The sequence below is a fragment of the Protopterus annectens genome, chromosome 5.part0 (genome assembly GCF_019279795.1).
Source record: "Protopterus annectens isolate FY-2018-M chromosome 5.part0, PAN1.0, whole genome shotgun sequence".
In the NCBI taxonomy this organism is placed as follows: domain Eukaryota; kingdom Metazoa; phylum Chordata; order Ceratodontiformes; family Protopteridae; genus Protopterus; species Protopterus annectens.
Genome location: NC_056735.1, coordinates 119,824,983 through 119,845,715, shown reverse-complemented (window position 1 = coordinate 119,845,715; position 20,733 = coordinate 119,824,983). Strand labels below are relative to the sequence as shown.

The 20,733-nt window shown below is 38.7% G+C and overlaps 1 protein-coding gene across 1 annotated transcript in view; it reads right to left on the bottom strand.

Annotated features, from left to right (window-relative positions):
• The window catches only part of OCA2 (OCA2 melanosomal transmembrane protein), a 1,553,018-nt gene that overhangs the window by 815,221 nt on the left and 717,064 nt on the right, over nucleotides 1-20,733 (bottom strand). The window contains exon 14 of the mRNA XM_044071808.1: nucleotides 10,564-10,621. Coding sequence (XP_043927743.1) covers nucleotides 10,564-10,621 — 58 coding nt within the window. The remainder of the gene's footprint in view (nucleotides 1-10,563; nucleotides 10,622-20,733) is intronic.

Here is a 20,733-nt window from a genome sequence, read left to right as displayed (position 1 = left end):
ACTATATGATATGTTTTATATGCGGCCCCAAGACCATTTCTGTTCACTCAATGCGGCCCCAGCAAGACAAAAGGTTGGACACCCCTGATGTAGAGTATACAGAGAAAAAGGTTGGCGAAGAAGACCTGGGATTGTCAGAGAGATGAAAGTAAACAAGAGTATAAGGAGATGAGGTGCATGGCAAAGAGAGAGGTGGCGAAGGCTAAGGATAATGCGTATGAAGAGTTGTATAAATGTTGGACACTAAGGAGGGAGAGAAGGACCTGTACCGATTGGCTAGACAGAGGGACCGAGCTAGGAAAGATGTGCAGCAGGTAAAGGTGATAAAGGATAATTAGGGAAACATACTTACAAGTGAAGAGAGTGTGTTGAGCAGATGGAAAGAGTACTTTGAGGGGTTGATGAATGAAGAGAAGGAGAGGGAGAGAAGGTTGGATGATGTGGGGATAGTGAATCATGAAGTGCAGTGGATTAGCAAGGTGAAAGCAAGGATAGTTATGAAGAGGATGAAGAATGGAAGGGCTGTTGGTCCAGATGACATACCTGTGGAAGCATGGAGGTGTTTAGGTGAAATGCAGTGGAGTTTTTAACTAGATTGTTTAATGAAATCTTGGAATGTGAGAGGATGCCTGAGGAATGGAGAAAAAAGTGTTTTGGTACCGATTTTTAAGAATAAGGGTGCTGTGCAGAACTGTAGTAACTACAGAGGGATTAAATTGATCAGTCACAGCATGAAGTTATGGGAAAGAGTAGTGGAAGCTAGGTTAAGAAGGGAGGTGATGATTAGTGATCAGCAGTATGGTTTTATGCCAGGAAAGAGCACTACAGATGCGATGTTTGCACTGAGACTGTTGATGGAGAAGTACAGGGAAGGTCAGAAGGAGTTGCATTGTATCTTTGTGGACTTAGAGAAAGCATATGACAGGGTGCCTAGAGAGGAGTTGTGGTATTGTATGAGGAAGTCGGGAGTGTCAGAGAAGTATGTAAGAGTGGTACAGGATATGTACAAGGGTAGTGTGACAGCAGTGAGGTCTGCGGTGGAAGTGATGGATGCATTTAAGGTGGAGGTGTGATTACATCAAGGATCAGCTCTGAGCCCTTTCTTATTTGCAATGGTGATGGACAGGTTGACATACGAGATCAGACAGGTGTCCCCGTGGGCTATGATGTTTGCAGATGACATTGTGATCTGTAGTGAGAGTAGGGAACAGGTGGAGAAGACCTTGGAGAGGTGGAGATATGCTCTGGAGAGAAGAGGAATGAAGGTCAGCAGGAGAGAAGAGGAATGAAGGTCAGCAGGACTAAGACAGAATATATGTGTGTGAATGAGAGGGAGGATAGAGGAATGATGAGGATACAGGGAGTAGAGGTGATGAAGATGGATGAGTTTAAATACTTGGGATCAACAGTTCAGAATACTGGTGAGTGTGGAAGAGAGGAGAAGAAGAGAGTACAGGCAGGATGGAGTGGGTGAAGAAGAGTGTCAGGAGTGATTTGTGACAGACGAGTACCGGTAAGAGTGAAAGGGAAGGTCTACAAGAGGTTAGTGAGACCGGCTATGTTATATGGGTTGGAGATAGTGTCATTGACAAAAAGGCAGGAGTCAGAGCTGGACGTGGCAGAGTTAAAGATGTTAAGATTTGCACTGGGTGTGACAAGGGTGGACAGTATTAGGAATAAGTATATTAGTGGGTCAGTCCAGGTTGGAATAAGTATATTAGGGGGTCAGTACAGGTTGGAAGGTTTGGAGACAAAGCCAGAGAGGCAAGATTACATTGGTTTGGACATGTGCTGAGGAGGGATGCAAAGTATATTGGGAAAAAGATGCTAAGGATGAAGCTGCCAGGTAACAGGAAAAGAGGAAGGCCTAAAATAAGGTTTATGGATGTGGTGAGAGAGGACATGCAGGTGCTTGGTGTGATAGAGCAAGATGCAGAGGACAGGAAGAAATGGAAACAGATGATCCTCTGTGGTGACCCCTAACAGGAGCAGCCAAAAGAAGAAGATTATTATTATTATTAATATTACTTTTTTACTCTAATGTAAGAAGGGATGGTTGGGAGCAGGACACAGAAACAGGGCCTGAATGGCTGGGGAAGGAGGGAGAGGGGGAGTGTCCTTTATCTGGCCACATTTTTTTGTGCTCTTAACTTGTAGAGTTGGGGTACTGTCTATGGGACTGCAAGAATCAGATTTGTTTTTTTACTCTTCACTTAAAAGAGCTGAGGATGATAGGGTGCTGAATTGTGGTACCAGCACAGGGTACTGGTTTAGCCAGCTATACTTCTACACTTCTGGTCATTCAGTCTAGTATCTTCTTCCCCAGTATTTTACTCTAGACCTTTCTTGTTCTCCCCATCCTTCTTGATGTATCTTTACTGGGGTTCTATACTACCTGTGCACTATCCTTCTATACAGATACTCAAACCAACCTCTTAACATTTTCATCATTGCTAATATTCCTTTCAAAAAATATTCTTCTGCCTATATCGTATCGACTTTACTCCAACTCAACTTACAAAAAGCACACTCACATACACGTTCACCCACTACCTGTAGATAATACCACTTCTTCCCTTTTTTACCTGGCACCAATTTTTTCCTAAAGCTAAGCCTGCATCATAATTCAGCATTTTTCCTCTTGTGTCTTTATACTTATTTTTGCTCGTTGGGCATTTCTGAGTACTCTGGTTACTATGTGCAAGAATCTACTTCTATAACAGCCAATCTCTTTTCTGTAAATTATATATCACTTTGAGAACTGGAAAAGATAGTAATTCATTTACCATTTATTCCTTAGATCTCTCATATTTCCAGGGCCCTTTTTCTTTCCAGATTACTAGTCTCCCCTTCATAAATCCTTAGAGGCTTTACAGCATAGATGCCTAATACTTCTGTCCCATTGGTTTGTGAATTGCAACTTGTATGCCAGCAACCTTTGAATCATCCAATGGGTACCATTCTCTACATAGCTCATTGTCTAACCACTCCCAGCTTTCCAGCCCCTTTCCCAGGCAGCCCATTCTAAATGGTATACAAAAGCACCATAAATACTGAAAAAAACACACAAATGAATGTCTGGAGCCACAAATGTTGCTGCTAAAATAACCTTTACTGGTGCATCAGTAAAGGTTATTTTAGCAACAACTTTCGTGGCTACAGAAGTTCTTTTGTGTTTTTTTCAGTGTTTATAGTGGTTTTGTAGAACCCATTCTAAATTATCATTTTTTATGCCTCTTAACTTTTGTATAATATTTACAATGGTTGTGCATCACCTAAAATATAGCATTCCCCACCCTCCAGCTTTACTGTGTGCCCAGTCTATCCTTCACTATCCTTCCAACAATCACTGCATTCAGTTTTGAAAACAAATGTCTCCAAATGAGGTCATAGCCCAGATACTTCATGAGCCCACTGTTCTAAATGCAGAGCTCCATCTTTAACCTATAACAGTACATAATTAACTACTACTACCTAGAGAAATAGGCCAAGGCTCCTACTCTGAAATGTCTTTAATTTCTCTTCTCAAAAAATCCTCTTGAGACCAATATTACAAATTTTTGTTTAAATAAAATCATTTAAAAGGGTACCATAGAAGGCAGTGCTGTATTACAGAGGAGATCTCCCATGTGGCAAAACAGCACATGGAAGGTAATTACCGACATATTCAAATAAAGAAGAAACCTGTGGTATTCCACCACAGCAGAAATCCACCACAATAGAGTCCTGTGTCAAACAGCAAGCAAATTTAATGGAAAAAGTAAAAACAGCATTAAAATTCCATAGTGATAAAAACAATAAGCTATTTAGCCTTCTTCAGATCATTATCTTTTGGTAGCAATGCCTAACAGTTACACTAAAAACTAACCAATAAGGTTTAAAATCAATGAACTTCTAAACCAATCATGTCAATTCATTCTTAGTCTTTATTAGAATATCCAATAAGCTTTCTTTACACTACTAAGTAGCCAATAGCTATGATTTAAAATTGGTGCCAAAAATATGCTAATATACTATGTTGGCCCATCCTACTTCAGCTATATGCTAATATGCACTTCTCTGCCTAGTTTTTTACTGGCTATAAGTGCCAAATGTATCATTCCAATGAATTTAGTTTTACATAGCTTCCCTGTTTCCACTTTGCTGCCACCCAGTGGCCAAAGTGTAATACTAACTTTTTAAAGATTTTTCAGAAGCATTTATTTCCATTATTTTTATTCCTGCATGGCTTCCCTGTTTCTACTTTGCTGCCATCCAGTGGCCAAAGTGTAATACTAGCTTTTTAAGCATTGCTATGGTGGTGTTGCAGTAGCGTTGTTGCCTCACAATAAGATGTTGTCATGTTCGATTCTCAGCTAGAGCGTCTTCTGTTTGGAGACATGCGTGAATGGGCGTACCTTCGTTGAAGGTTGTGCGTCAGAGCTGGCAACTCGGCACATAAAAATCTACTGCCAATCATTAGCAGACCAGAGTTCCGCTGTGGCGAGCCCTAACTGGAAAAAGCTGAAAGACACAACAACAAGCAAAAGATAACGATTTGAAGAAGGCTAAATAACTGAAAGCGCTTATCATTTTATCACTATGGAATTTTAATGCTGTTTTTATTTTTTCCATTAAATTTGCTTGCTGTTTGACACAGGACTCTATTGTGGTGGATTTCTGCTGTGGTGGAATACCAGAGGTTTCTTCTTTGTTTCTTCACTTTTCCACTGGTAAACCTTCAACAAGTGTAAGGTAGTTTTTTCCTTGACATATTCAAATAAGGCCATTCAAGGGGAAAAAATTAGGTTTCAAATTATTCCAATTCATTTTCATTTATCAGCTCTACCACAAGAGATATTTACAGCCCTGAGAGATATATGGATAGATTATGTTTCTGTATGTCTGTCTGTCTATCTATCTGTCTACATTTCTATCTATCCATCCATCCTTTGCTGACCAGGTAAGTCCCACTAGGCCACTGGCCACTTTTCAGGGGCAATCTGAATGTTACATTTATACTGGTTACAGGGAAAGTTTGGTCAGAACACTGGGGACATTCTCCTACTTGTTCCAATAAGTGTCAAAGGCTTGTTTATATCTACAAACAACTTGAACAGATAGGATCTCTGTTTATTGTCTCATCTAAAGGAATGAGCAGTATGGAATGAAGCATTGCAGTGTCAGTCACAGAAAATGAATCCAAGTACCTAAACTGGAAATGCTTTGCTCCAGCACTTGTATAGCTCAGGAAACAAAACATAACCATATTGTCTTATCTACAAAACTGCCTTTTAGTAGTGCAGTCATAAGAACTGCTCATTTAGGTCATCAATCTGTCTCTATGGTTCAGACCGTAGGAGGTCACAGTAAACTACAATAAATCATCTCCAATTCCTTCTACATCAGTAACCCTTCTGAGTGCAGTCAGGCACTTTATCTAAATGAAAGTGTTTATTTTCCAAGACAAACAAATGTAAGCTCAAAATGTGATAACTGACTTCAAAGCATTAGTGATTCACAGGAAAGCACTACACCTAACAGCCCCAAGATACATTTCCTCCTGTTCTCTTTTAGTGCCTTATGCACAACTTTATATGACAAGGCCATCTGTGCTCCCTGAGATCTTAAATTCTCACAGAAGTTAGCTTTACCCTCTTTTGAGTCACCTGACCCAGCACCATTAATTACCTGTCATGGAAAGCATTTTTCTTAAATTGCTGGATCAACTGAAGAAGGGTCTCAGAATTACAAGCTTTTAATTGCAAGTCAACTTCTCCAGTTTTCTATAATTAAAATTTGGATTTCAGATGTTAACCCTAATCATGAAAATGAACAGGATTACCTGCTATGCATGTGGGATGCATACTACAACACAAGAACTCATGCCTTCAGAGAAATAGAGCAACTGCCTGACTCTTAGAAAAAGGAAAGAAAGCTTGCCAGTCTTTACCTTTTTTTATTTTATTTATTTTGCCTTTGTTTGCCAGGAATGTCCAACTGCATTTAGCTAAACCCCTTTGTAGCAGAGGCCCAGTGAGAAATGATTCTCAATTTTTTTACAGAAATTATCAAGATTACACAAAGAATATCAATATATAAACAGCATACAGGTATACAGAGTGCATGATATTTTAAACAATGCGCATACATTTGCAGAGAACATGAATATTTAAGCATTGTTTGTATATTTACAAAGCGTATCATAATATATACTATATACAAGTGATCTCATGAGTCTAAGTCATTTGTAGTGTAGATTCTTATCCATTTGGTGGTGTAGCGGAGTGGGGCATCTAGTGTTCTGTTCTTAGCCTACTGTTCTGCTTTTTTCTATAACAGATAAATAATCCCTTGCAGGGTAATCCTGGTACATTCCACTCTGACAGCAGCAGCCTAATTTAAAAATTTTGTGCATGGAGCATTACAACACAGAAGCACTGTCTAAGATGGGGCAGGCTGTTGCATAGGCTACAGGGAATCTTAAAACTGTCCTCCCATGGGTAACCAAATGTTGCTTAAGATTCAATCCAGTGACCTTCCCTGAAGATGGTAATACTAGCACATAGGATACTTCCTATAACAGTAGACTTTGAGGACAGGTCACTGTACAATCAACATTTGTCTCCCTCTATCCCGTTTGGGAACTCTATATACTTGCAGCAATGTTTGTGACTTTACAAGTGTTTCTTGGTTACAGCTGATACCAGTACTAATTTCAGTAAGTACAAGAACTGATCCTTCCCATCTCTGCAGGACACCCTAGTTTGAAGACCCAGCAACAAACAAAATATACTTATACATGAGGTGTGTACCATCTGCATCCAGCCCTGTGTTGGTCCTTCAGGGAAGAGCCACTACTAGAAAAATCTGGAAGGTATAATGGAGAAATGACAGTGAGTAAATGCAAATGTTATGACTTATGGTTGCAGTAACCCTTCCTGAGGAAGGTCCCAATATTCAACAATGCCATAGATTTCAGTCTCTCTGTCTCTTTTCAGTACCTGCAAGGTCACCACTTGGATTTATGGATTTACGTTAATGGCCTGGTATTAAATAGAAGGGTTTATGGGGGAATAAACTTCCAGTTCTTGCAAATGCCTTGATTCTGCAACATTTAGAACCTTCTGATTTGAAAAAAAATGTTTGCCAGGCTGGAAACAATAGCAAAAGCCTGTTACATAGCCATATGTCATTTGTCAGTAATTACATATATAAAAGATGACAAGAGAAGGAAGTACATCTTTCACTTGAGTCCTATGGGGTTGATATTGCTATTTGGTGGAGTTACTGTCACTGAATGGGACTACTTCTGTGAATTCAGAGTTACTCAGTACTTCATTGTTGATTATTGAGTAATTTGGCATATAAAACTCTTGAAATATATGACACGCAAATGGCATTTCAGATATTCACATTATATAGTTTCCAATGTATTCTTTTCAAAGTTTGAAAAAAAATGCATCAAAGAACTGAAAAAATATTTTGTTAATCATTTCTGCATTCTGTAAATTCACATCCAGTGATTCATACCAGTGTTTCCAGTTGTAAGAACATTTTACAAAAATCAGTTGTCACTGTATTCTGGTCCATATCTATGTCCTTTTGCTGAACTGAAGACATCTGATTTCTATGAAACTGCATTCTAAACAAGCACAGTGGTTATATGCACTTTACCTAATGTGTTCCTGTATACCAATTATTGTTAAAACACACTAAATCCTAGTGATACCTCTAGGCATTTCACTGGAACCCTTTTAGTGACACCTTTAGTTATTTAATATTGACTGATTATGCTCAAATTAATAATTCTAAAAAGGATGTTACACAAAAAGCACTTATATAATTAATCTTAAAGCTTTCACAATGGGAAACACAACTGCATCGATACTTGACCTTTGTGTACTGCATCTAGAGAGATATCAAATGTTGTTTGTGTGCTATTTAATTGTCATAATATTCATATTTGTCTGAATTAATACAATAACCCTGTAACAAAGACTGTACAACTGAGCCTCTTATGAAATTTCACAGCTGAATGAACAAAATGCTGCTGGCAGTACGAGTGTACCTTGAGTGCTTAGCAAGATGCTATATGCTGTTTACAAAATATTATAAAGGTTCATATTTATTGTGTTTACTGTGACTTATACAATCCAGTATAAGATGTAACATCTAGTGAATGTGACCACTGTAAAGTCCAGAGCTCCACTGGAAGGAAATAGTAATATAAAATAGTAGAAAATGGATATTATACCATGACCCCCCCATTAATATTCCAAAATGTGCACGCTGATTGGCCAGCGTGCACGTTGTAAATCGACTTATACTAATGGAAAAAGGTCCGGTCGCCCGGACTTTTTCCATTAGTACAAGTCTTTTTTAAAACACTGTCTCGCTATGTTAAAAGTGTTTAACATAGCGACACAGGTTTAAAAAAAGCAACGGAGATCTCCGTTGCTTATTTTAAAGCTGTCTCGCTATGTTAAACCCATTTAACATAGCGAAACAATAAAAAGCAACGGAGATCTTGCTTTCTCCGTTGCTTTTGGCCACAGCTCTGATGTACTGCGTAGGCATGCGCAGTACATCAGAACTGCCGCGGATACCAGACAGCTACGGAAGGGCAGCAAAGAGGCATTATACAATGCCATTATTTAAGAAAAGTAATTATTTCTTTTCTTAAATAATGTCATAGTATAATAGCAATAACCCACTTCTGGGTGTGGGTAATGCGGGATTTACCCACGGTCGTCTTTGTTTGGTCCCTCAGGCTTCACCCTCGGGACCAAACCACACCATCCGTGGGTAAATCCCGCATTACCCACACCCAGGCGTGGGTTATTGCTATAATAAAGCCATCTTTATAAAACAGGACTCATTAAAGAGGAAACTAAATGAATTATATCAGCCTTGAATGGGATGTGCATTGTAAAGCTGAAGCTTGACTATACTCATGCAAATACCCCATTAATATGAAGAAAAAGCAGATACATAAACAAGGGTCAATAAAGAAGTAATATCCACTGTTTGAATTTTGTTTGCACCAGGAAAATACAGGGAAATAACTATTAATTACTGAAGTACAGGAATATATCTGGGGTGTATCCGTGTACAGAATTATAATGAAAACAAGGTCACTATTGGTTACACAGCAGTAACTTTGCAGAGATATAATTATGCAAATGACCCATTGATGGTAAGTAGAACCAATTTTAGGCCACAGAATACACATAATTTTTTACTTGACCAGGTGAGAGTGATACATGTCTCACCAACTTCCACAAGATTATGTCTCATTGACTCCCCACCTCTGTCTAATTCATCCATATGCTATATGACTGTGGAAGCCAGGCAGCCCATTCATTATACTGGGTTGGGAGCCATGCATCCCCAGGCTAGACGAGAGACCTGTAGCTCAATCATTACACAGGGGTGGGAGCCAGGCAGTTCCCATCTAGATGGGAGACTCATAGCCCATTCATTATACAGCTGTGGAAGCCAGAACCCCCCAGACAAGAAGAGAGACCTACAGCCCATTCATTATATGGCTGTGGAAGCCAGGAATCCCAGGTTATGCGGGAGACCTACAGCCCATTTGTTATATGGCTGTGGAAACCAGGCATCCCAGGCTAGATGAGAGACCTGTAGCCCAGTCATTATATAGGGGTGGGAGCCAGGCAGTCCCCATCTAGATGGGAGACTCACAGCCCATTCATTATACAGTTGTGGAAGCCAGGAACCCCCGACAAGAAGAGAGACCTACAGCCCATTCATTATATGGCTGTGGAAGCCAGGAATCCCAGGCTATGTGGGAGACCTACAGCCCATTCATTCCTGTCTGGGAATCCCAAGCCAAGGCATCCTTTTCCTTAGTGGTGAGAGCTGTGTGTTATAGAGTGGGTCGGCATACAGGTTCTACCTAAGCTAACCCAGACCAACATGGTTATTTAACTCTCTCTCCAGCTGTTGGCTGGAGAGAAGCATATATGAACACATGCACACCTGACTCTTCCAAGACTGCAGTGTTCATGTTCACCTGGCAGGCTGATCTTGATTGACCTCTTCAGCAGTTGATGACCCACACTCTGGTAGGTATTTCCAAAGTGGTGGGGCAAGCTGCCTCCCTCCCTCCCCCAGTATGGATACGCCTGCGTTAGCTGCTCAAGTCCATCCACTCCTGCCCAGTCCTTCAGACACGCACGCTACTAACCAAGGTGACACAACATATCTGCTTTCAGTGTAGGCTGCCAGCACACCAGAGATAGTGAAGGTTATAAGCTGCTTACAGGTCTCATACTGGAGACCTGAGTTTGAGATCCTCCATTTCTACCAACATACACTGTATCTCTCAACTAGTCAACTAACCAAAAATGGGTGAAACATCAACTGTATAGAGAGGTACTTGGGTCTAATGAGCTCAAAAAGTTAAAACAAATTTATAAAAACATGAAGAATGCTGCCTGTATCTCTGCTTTATATTGAAACTACTTTAAACAGTATGAAATGAAAGTATTTTGCAGAGATGAAAACAGTCTTGGATTGTTTGCTAGTATAGCAGGCTGAAAAATTATTTGCACTTACTGTTTTTTGTAGTTCCTGAATATTCATTTCCCAGTTTTTGTCTTCTTGAGATATTTGGCTAAATGAAATGGGAGTTATGATTTACAAATCAATTTTAGAAGGAATATTATCAAGCAAATATAAACTAGGATTTATAAATCAGTTTTACAATGCTTCTACATGCTTTCCATTATAGATTTAATTTCCATTTCATATTACATCAGCATATTAATGAGACCAATTAGTTTTTATACACCTATTTCCTGAAAATGAGAATTCAATTACTTAACTATGCCTTGAAAAGCAATGAACTGTCAGGAATTTCTTTTCAATAATTTGATAAAACAGTTATAAAACAACGCAGGTCACCTAATATACTATTCATATACAACACATCTTGAAGAAAAAAGAAACAGTTTTATATTTGGCTAGAATAATCAATATTATTTTTCAGTACTTCAAACTGTGATTGCTTACGAAATCAAGATGGACATACTTAATTCATGCATTTGTATTCCACTGCTGGATTTACATAATGAAATTATAATTATTGCTATGTATTTTATAACAGGTTTGCAGTTATTTAATGAGACAATTTGTATACATCCAGCAATAAGTCTCCCTCAAATGTTAATTGCATCAATTTTCTCCCTCATTACTACATAGACTTTCAAATCTTGTAGGCTTTCTGAACAGCAATGCATATTTTAAGAAAATATAATATCACATTACTTACTGTTCATGACCTGTGTTCCTTAAATGAATATGATAATTTTACACCACAGAATTTAAAATATACCGTTAATCACATCAGTCACATCATCCAATGCTATCACCCCGAATTTACCATTCAGAAATGCTGATATAATAGATATAATACATACAGCAGTAGAACTATATACTAATGAATCAAAATCAAACTGTAAAATCAAACTGCAGGAATAAGAACATTGTCAAACATATCACCATTGATTTGAGCTTCTTACCGCTACAAAATGGCTGTCTCTCATGTCTTTGTTAAGTAAAAATATGTTTTCACAAATAGCACATATTTAAATTATTTAGAAACATAGTATTTTGGTAAATAAAAACCAGCTGCCTCATGTAATCTGCCCGCTATTGTACCTAGTAGATATGCAGCTGTTCCTTGTTAACCAACAGTCAACATTTTCAGATATCATATTAGAAAATGTGTCATGTCTATCCCATTAAATTTTGAATTTAACCATAATTTTTTTAATTCCATACTTTTTTCTGAAAGCTATATTCCGTGTGTTCACAACCCTCCACGATTAATGAACTTCTTCACATCTTCACATCATCTGTCAGCAGTTTCCTCTGTAATCTCATATTATGTTCTCCTCCTTATATATATATATATATATATATATATATATATATATATATATATATATACTCATTTGGACTTTGCTAATTCCCCTTTGCTACTTAAAAATTTATATCCTGCCCCCATCTCTCTTCCTTCCAAAATAGAAATATTAAGTTATTTTAGTTTTCCATTATGTTTTTTCTGGTAAATATCTGTATTTGTATAATTGTCCTGCCTTTCTCTCCATATCATCTCTTTTGTCAATATTTCTATAATAGTGGGGGGCATGACTGACTCAAATGAAGAAGTTCTCCCTCAGTCCTAGGAAAAAAACAAATTATTTAGCCCACAATTTACTATGCAAAGCTCTTAACATGGATTCACTTCTAAAACTGAATGCCAATCAAAACAAACTTGTGGAAAAATATATCACCCTCTTTCACAAGGGTGAAGCCACTGTCATATAGAACACAGGGGCCATCTGCAGCAGAATTAAGACAGGATACAATATGAAAAAGTTGAAGAAAGGCATCGTGAGCAGGAGAAATTCCAACAAAAGAATCAATAGTGTCCAAGGCAATGATGCAGATCCCTACACTTTGGTACTTTACCAGAGAAATAGAACTCTTCTAATGGAAAATCCTGGTCAAAGATTTACTCTGAATCACCATACTTAGTGGATAAGAAATGCTGGTCTCAGGAAACTAGACAAGAGTGTCACTGATGGAAAAAGAATTTCAAGGGAATGGCAATTAGTTGCTTAGATCAACCATATGTAAAATAGTGTATATATGCTTTGTCATTGGGGGCTAAATCATATAATGCTCACCACTGACTGATTTTAGGATGAAACAGCTGGAGACTCGATACTAATCGATGCTTAAAGTTGAATGTATTGTTTTTTCTTTTTCTTCCCCGAAACGAGAACAAGAAATGAAGGTTATATAATGAGGATCTGACTGTATATCCAATCCTGTCACTTTTTTCTTCTGCAGCTAACCTACCTCATCACACTATGATATTTTTGAATATATATGGTTGTATTATTTCTGGCATTCATTGGAGTGGTAAAGAGTCCAGCCATCATCCCTAGATTGCCCTATTGTGCAGGGCAGGTAGAGGTAAAACTGTATTCTATAATGGTGTAAGTTCCTGTAAAGTCTTAATCCATAGTGTAGCTGCAGTGTGCAAGTACCACCTAGACAAAAGCCCCATTCCCCCAACAACAGCCCATTATTCAGTTTCTAGCAGTGAAGGAGGGTGGTTGTTGTTGTTGTGATTTGATCAACATTATATAGATGAGTAACAGCATCAGTGAAAATGTTGGAAATTCGTACAAACAACTCCTTTATCTGGGAGAAAAATGCTATCAGTGTTGCCATTCTGTGCAATGCAGGGTAACCTGCTACCATTACATACTCAGCGTCTGCCCTCAGCAGTGATTCAGTGGTGATCCTGGTAATACCAGCGTTTCTGCGGCAGGTTTCTCATATTAACAGATTATGCTTTGTGCACTGCCCTGCAGTCATTGCAGGGAGATGCAAACTATTTATGAATCTCTGCCTTCCAAGACCACATGTGTCTCTCTATAGGTAACAGTATAGGTGTTCATTCACAGAGAAAGTACATGTTCTATGTAAGTATTACTACCTAGACATGGTACAAGGAGGCAATGGCACCAGAAATTCCATCCAGGATGTATGATGAAACCTGTGAGAAAAACCTTCCCATCTGAAGCATGTACTGACTATTCACTAACTCCAAATGAGATATTAACATTTCAATAATGGAATTGGAAACACAGGATAATAGAGGACATGTTCCTTGGACAGACAGAAAGCTATGTCTCATTTACCCCTCCATTCCCATTGTATTTCCAGGTCACTACACTACGAGGGAAAAGGAATTCCTATTTTTACTACATAAAGAGCAAGTGCACACTTAGTTAAGACCACCTGCCTCCCAACAGGACATGCATTCCACTGCCCCTCGCTTATCTATAGTGTGAGATAATCCATGATTGTGCATGGGTATATCAGGATTTAACCACAGTTGTTGTTTGATCACAAGGGCTTTGCCAATCATGGATGAATCCTGATTTACCCACAAACAGGAATGGACTATTGCTTTTATACAATGACATTATTTAAGAAAGAAATGACTTACCTTTCTTAAATGTCTTTGAATAAGGGCACTGTAGTGTTCCTCCCTATTCTTCCTGGTTTAGTGATGTACTATGCACGCATATACAGTCCCACAGCTGCACAGTATATCAGAGCAGCACAGGAGAAGCAACAGAAAACAGAGAATCTCGTTTGCTGTTTTTTTTTCTGCCAAAGATTTACGAAGGACAGTGCAGAAGTACAAATAAAATCAGGTACATTTCCGATTGTTTCATTTTGCAAACCGTACCCAATTTTTCTTGCATTTTGCTCTGTCCCTCAACGTATTCCATTACAAAGTCCGACCACTCAATGGTACTTCAGCAGCCGGACTATTTTCTATTGGTATATGCTCGATTTACAATGGGCACACTGGTTGGGCTGTCCAATTGGCATGCTCTTTTTTGAATAGCAATGAGTAGTCATTGTATAACGCAACATATTTCTTTTTTGTACAAGCAACACTTTTTCTTTCATTTCATTATATGTAAGGTATTGTCAGCTATTTCTGAAAAAGCACTGTCAGAATCACCAGCAAAAAAGTTGAAAGCAACTAATCCATGCTGAAACCTTATCACTTTGCAATTTATTTCTCCATGGAGATATCTTACCGTTTCAGCAGCACCCAATGTACTATAAAGGAATGCAGATGTTATAATTTAAGTGTTATGTACTGTATACTGTAAGACAATGATTGGGTACTTCCTCATAGCGCTCTGCTTTGTGTGGTCAGTGGGCTACATTAATCATTCTCCAACAGCCAAAAAAGAAAAATAATAGGCAGTTATGAAAAAATCGCATTGCTTTCGAAAGTGCTGTCAGAACTGCTAGCAAGCAGTAGAAAAAGAACTTCTGAAATAATTTTGTGAAATGTAGCTGATACATAGTAAAACATTCTTATTTTGCAGTTTATTTATTCCACTATGGAAACATTGCCTTGCTGTTACAGTTGTACCTGCAGCTGGCTTTTATAGGTGAATGTTAAGAAGAAAGACAGAGGGAGGATTACTCTTCTTATCATGTGCTAAATTACTCTATATTTCTGATGATAGTTGGATGTCTGGCAGGAAATGGGAATATCTTTTTGGCTGTATCATGTGTACGATGCACTCAAAAGTATTATTAGGATAAGAATAGGAAGGATGCTGGATTGATCTTTTGGTTCAATGCAATGTCTGAAATAATTTTAGGAATAAAGTAAATATTACAAAATAAGGCTACTCTGTCTTTGTGGAAACCCATAAAAGTGCATCTACTGGCTGAAGGGACGGATACAATCAAAACTGTTATTCAAGTGAAGAGCTTCAAAATAACAAAAAAAAAAAAGCAAGCTCAAAAGAATTGTTTAACCAATCCCTCCAGTATGAAGTTTCAGCCCCATGAAGACGGAACTTATGAAATATTTTGACTGTGAGACAAGTAGCCTTGGGAACCTAAATGGGAGATAGAGTATTTTTTTACACCAAATTAAAATCTCTTCTATTTTCAAAGGCAAAACCTTCTAAGTAGAACATTTTTATCCTCATGCAGGATCTTAGTTAACTGAAATGAAGATAAGTACTCTGAAGAATTAAAATAACTTCTGGGATGTCAAACTGAAGGGAAGTGTATAACACTTGACTGTGTTTCTGAAACAGTCCTGAGAGGCAAGATTAGCAAACGAGTTTAGTTTCTAGCAGAAGAAGAATCAGTGCTGTCTTGGCCACATGTACTCAACCAAGACCAAAGGAAACTTATTTATTGTTTTAATGGAAATCTTTAAATCAAGGAAAAAGTAAGAAAAACATAACAAAGACTACTTTCTTACCAATTTGAAAGTGCATTAATGCATTGGAATGATTTGTCCAACACTTTAGAAGTGGTGCCTTTCTGTTATGACCAAACAGGTCCTCCTCTGGAAGAAACAATAAGAATTATAGAAGTTAAAAGACTTCCAGACTGAGCTTTCATTTTTGGCCCTGGTACACCATGTAACTAACTAACTAACTAACCTACAAACATGTTTATTTCCTTAGAAAATGAATGGTCATTAACTGAACAATGAGGACCAATGATAACTGTCATATCTACATACTCGTACCTAACCTGCAAATCTGGGGATTACTGATGCATGAATCACTGCAATATTCTGAATTAATACCCTGAGAATCCAAGAGCAAAACAGCACCTGAATAGACCACTGGTATTGCCAGTTAACACCTGAAAAATTGCAAACCAAAATGGTACCCAAAGGTTGTGCACATTCAGCTAACAATCAGCATAATTTCTAAAATGGTATACAACTTAATTTGTGAAAGGGATCCCAGGCTTTTTCGAAAGTAAGATTTTAGGTGCACTGACCAATCCTTCTCCGATGCATGTGCCATCAGAACAGAAGACAGAAGTAAAGGAAGGGAACAAGACCTGCACAAAATGTGTCACAGACATCATCTACTAGTGAAATGCTTTGACAAAAGGGAATAATCCTAGACCTAATGGACTATTCAGAAAACAATGATGTAACTTATTCTTGCAATTATGGTCTGTCATGAGGCACTAACAAATCCAAATCCCTGAAGCCACTGGCCTGTATCTACAGTAACATCTTCAGCTGTTAAGGGACCTTCTTGTCAGGGACGTCCATTACAGATAGGGGCCTTGGAGATACATATATCATCCTAAACTAAGAATAAAAAGGTGACAGTGTTCAACAATACAATTATAAATTTGTAAATGCGGAGTTACTTTAGCGACCTAAAATATTGTGTATGTTTGTATGTGCATGTGTGTGGTCACACAACTATACAACTGCATCCAACTGTTCATGGAGGACTTAACAAGAGACGCCACCCTTTCACTTCAGACTGGAAATATGCATACTTACAGCAGCAGTGAATCTTAAGTCTCAGACACAGACAGAGGAATACTTTGAACATCCTTTAGAGTGGGAGCTAGAGAAAGAGAGAAGCTGGATCAAAAAGTGTTTGTCCTGCTTTAAAAGCCTTAAGAAACTAGGCAAAAAACCTCAAGGGTGGCTCCATGGATTGGAACCCTGACTGCCACCCTGCAGTCCTGGCAGCCAGAGGGGTCAGCCAGAGGCGATGGGAGTAAATGACAGCAGGTCAGCCCACCTATTCTGGGAGGGGGGGTAGGGTTACTGGTTTAACCCAACAGATGACACCAGGTTGGTATTCAGTCTCACTGCACTGGGCAGGTCTTAGAACTTGCATCAGGGGTGGATCACTGAGTGTGGCAATACAATCCAATGCAGTCCTGCTGAAGCAAGCATTGCAAGGCACTTGTTACTCAGCACAAGGACAAGGAAGTAAGGAATAAGACAAACACCCAAGCTGCCATAGATGATAGTTTGCCACCACTTAATTCCTAGCCCTAAGGCAGCTTGTTATGAAGATCAAATGAGTGAATACAACAGATGGCAAGAAGGCTGGTCAAAAGCAGGAAAGAACCAAAAGAGAGATCAAAATCAAAGGGAGTCCATAAAATAAGAAGATGACCACTGTACTAGGCGTGGAGTCCAACAGTGCAGTGACAACAGAGGGAGAAGTGATTCAGCATTACGCTATACTAATATGTCACCACTAAACGTGTGTCCCCACAGCCCGTGGTATTTCATTTTTTTCAAGTCATCTGTGTGTAAATTGTATAAAGAGGCACATTCTATAAAATGTTTACTGAGCTGTGTGTTAGGACACTTCAAGAAACACAATTAGTGTAAAGAGGTGGTCAAGAGAAAGCACAAATCAGAGTCTCTTTATTACCTTTTCTTCTAAATGAAAGTTATTTCTGAGCGTAGCCTGGGAATGTGGGACCAGCCTGGGAATGTGGGACCAGTCTGGGAATGTGGGACCAGCCTGGGAATGTGGCACCAGTCTGGGAATGTGGGACCAGTCTGGGAATGTGGGACCAGTCTGTGGTTGAGGAACCACAGACAGAATGTTTACTACAGTATTGGTAAACTAATGCTAATAAGTACATTAAAGGTGAATCTCTGCCCTCTAACGAAGCAGAAAAAGTTGTGCTGCTCTGAATGAAATGTTCAGTGGGAGGGGTTGCAAAGAATTTCTCAATGTCAGAGGTCTAAGAGTGTGCCCTATTAACTACGGATCACCACCTATCCTTACACTTGCATGACTGTTTGTATAGTTTTGTAATAAACAACAAACTCCCTAAAATTTTAGATAGAAAATATACATTATCCTTCCTCTGTGTTCTGCACAATACTGTGATGAAGTGTCTGAAACACTATAATCTTATGCAAAGCAAAGATTAATTTTAAAAATAAAATGAAAACTGTCCTTTTCACTTGGCTAGCAGTATAGATTATCATACAGAAACACCACATTTCAGTAAGAAAATCTCCCACTTTGAGCATCTGAAATGATGAAAAGTTTACCTTGTATCATTAATAGAAATGATATCATCAAGCTGTTTATGCTCGACATTAGGGCCACACAACGGCACATGCAAATCAATTTAAGACAAGCGCTTACTTCATGTCATTCTTATGTACAAAGGTGTGTGCAACAGACCACTGAGGTTTAAATATTGTGCTGCCATTTTCTCACAGTGTAACAGGAGTTATGGATGTAGTTAGTGATGAATGGGAGGGGGAACATAAGTCTCATGAAAAGCCTGCAGTGAACTCAGATCTAACATATCTGGGACCAGATTCAAAGAAATCATGAGAATGACTGAAGAGCACCTGCAAGAGACACAATAAGAATAAAACAGGTCTGGTATGATGAGGGTGTGACAGCCTAGAGTAAACTGTCAGACAGCAGGTAACAAAGATCATCCCTTTTTGGCAAATAAGATGTGGGATGCGTGTGTAACGGTTTACAATGTGAGAACGGTAAGTTATGTTAACTATGTGGAAGAATTCAAAAAGATAACATAAACATTTCCTGAAGCTCTGCTATGATAGATCAAAATAGTGACACACGCGTGCGTGTGTATGTGTAAGATTATACTTCACTACATCACTAAATCAGCATATACTACATTGTCCACAAATGATCAAAATTCAATTAATTGAAAAAAAGTTTTATGCAGAGGTCAAGCCCCATGCACTCCTCCATACCCCCTATAAAATATTATATACATATACCAACTCTTAGTTCACATAACAGTGGAGAAATAACAAAATCCCGCTTCCCATTGTGTAACAATCCCTCAAACACATGCCAGTACCTGTAATGAACTGTAGTCCAAAACAAAACAATCATCCTAATTAAATGTTCAGTGTGTATATACAATGGCACACAGGAAAACATGACATGTGAAAGGATCAGTGTTAGATCACAGTGGATAGCATAGCATTATCAGTATCCAAGAAGAGACACAAGCAGTGACAAGAGCTGTTCCCTGCAATCCGTGATGCATGTCACTTACTGATTGGTGTAAGAACAGGAATCCAAATGCTAGTGAAGCTGACTCCTTGCACCATGCCAAATAGCAGTTAAGTCAACCATAAAGGATGAATAACAAGGAATGTGGGAAGAAGAAGTAATCCAGCACCTTGGCAACAGTCACAACTTTATGTTCTACATGCCATTTCCACTTAAATTATATTGTTAAGGATGATGATTTGCTACCAGTACTGATCTGAGGTGATTTCAGTCTGCCTTTGGGGCTGGTGCTCTTGGAAAACCTACAGTTTGAGCTTAGTCCCTGATGCCGAATAATAGGACTGGTTTTATTACTACCTCCTCCCTTAGCTACATATTATCCAAATAAAGATTGAGCCAATAATGTTTGCACAGAGGCTAGTGAGGTTACACAGTGAGAGTACTGTTCACTGAGTCTTCAGTGTTGTTTTTATATATGGACTGGACTTCATTTTGTTTGCTCTGAAAGTTAGTGGTGTATGTTGCCTATAATGGATGAAGTGCACATACCTGACTAAGTTTGTGAATCTAAATCCTGGCATTGTTTTAATACAAGAATCAAAAATAAAACTGGAAGAAGTAAACAACATGGAAGGGATAAAGGTGAAAAGCTTGGCACTCCTACAAGAAAACCTCAACCTTTCCCTGGTCAGTAGACTCTTACAAAAAAAAACAAAAAAAAACATGGTGGCCAGTTATGTTATTAGTAAACACTCCTCTCTTCCCCTTATTTGCAATGACTTTCTAACTATCTCATACAGATGATGTGATTTTTCCACATGAACAGTTGCAGTAGATGCTATATGAAACTCTTGACAAAGTGAAGTTTGCTTTTGGAAGTAGCTTTCCCTAAATTTGCTAAGAGTCAATTCTCTGAGGCTTAAACCAGAAAGCACAAGCAGACCAAAACTTCAGTTCAATTAAACTTAGAATTTTTTTTGAAGAGGCCAGTGCCAACAAAGAGGGATGTGATCTTGATTACAACCCAGGTGGCCCAAGTTCAGTTAGTGGCTGAAGTGCTCAATAGAGCAGACAGAGGAGTGTTCATCTCTCGGTGGGGTTTAAGTCAAAGCTGTCCATACTACATAGCTTCCCTCAGAAAAGGTCGTGGAATGCAAATGTATGGCCTAGGGTGGGTACTAGGCTCATAAAGTCACTGCTGGGAGGCTACCTTCATAGTAGGTGTATGGGAATAGACACCCACATAGGGAAGGTGCTTTGACCCTCTGGAATGACTTGGATTGCTTATTCTTCTGCCCAGTAGTATAAATTACTTTGCATCTGCTTAAGTACCCTGCATTCGCAAACAGAA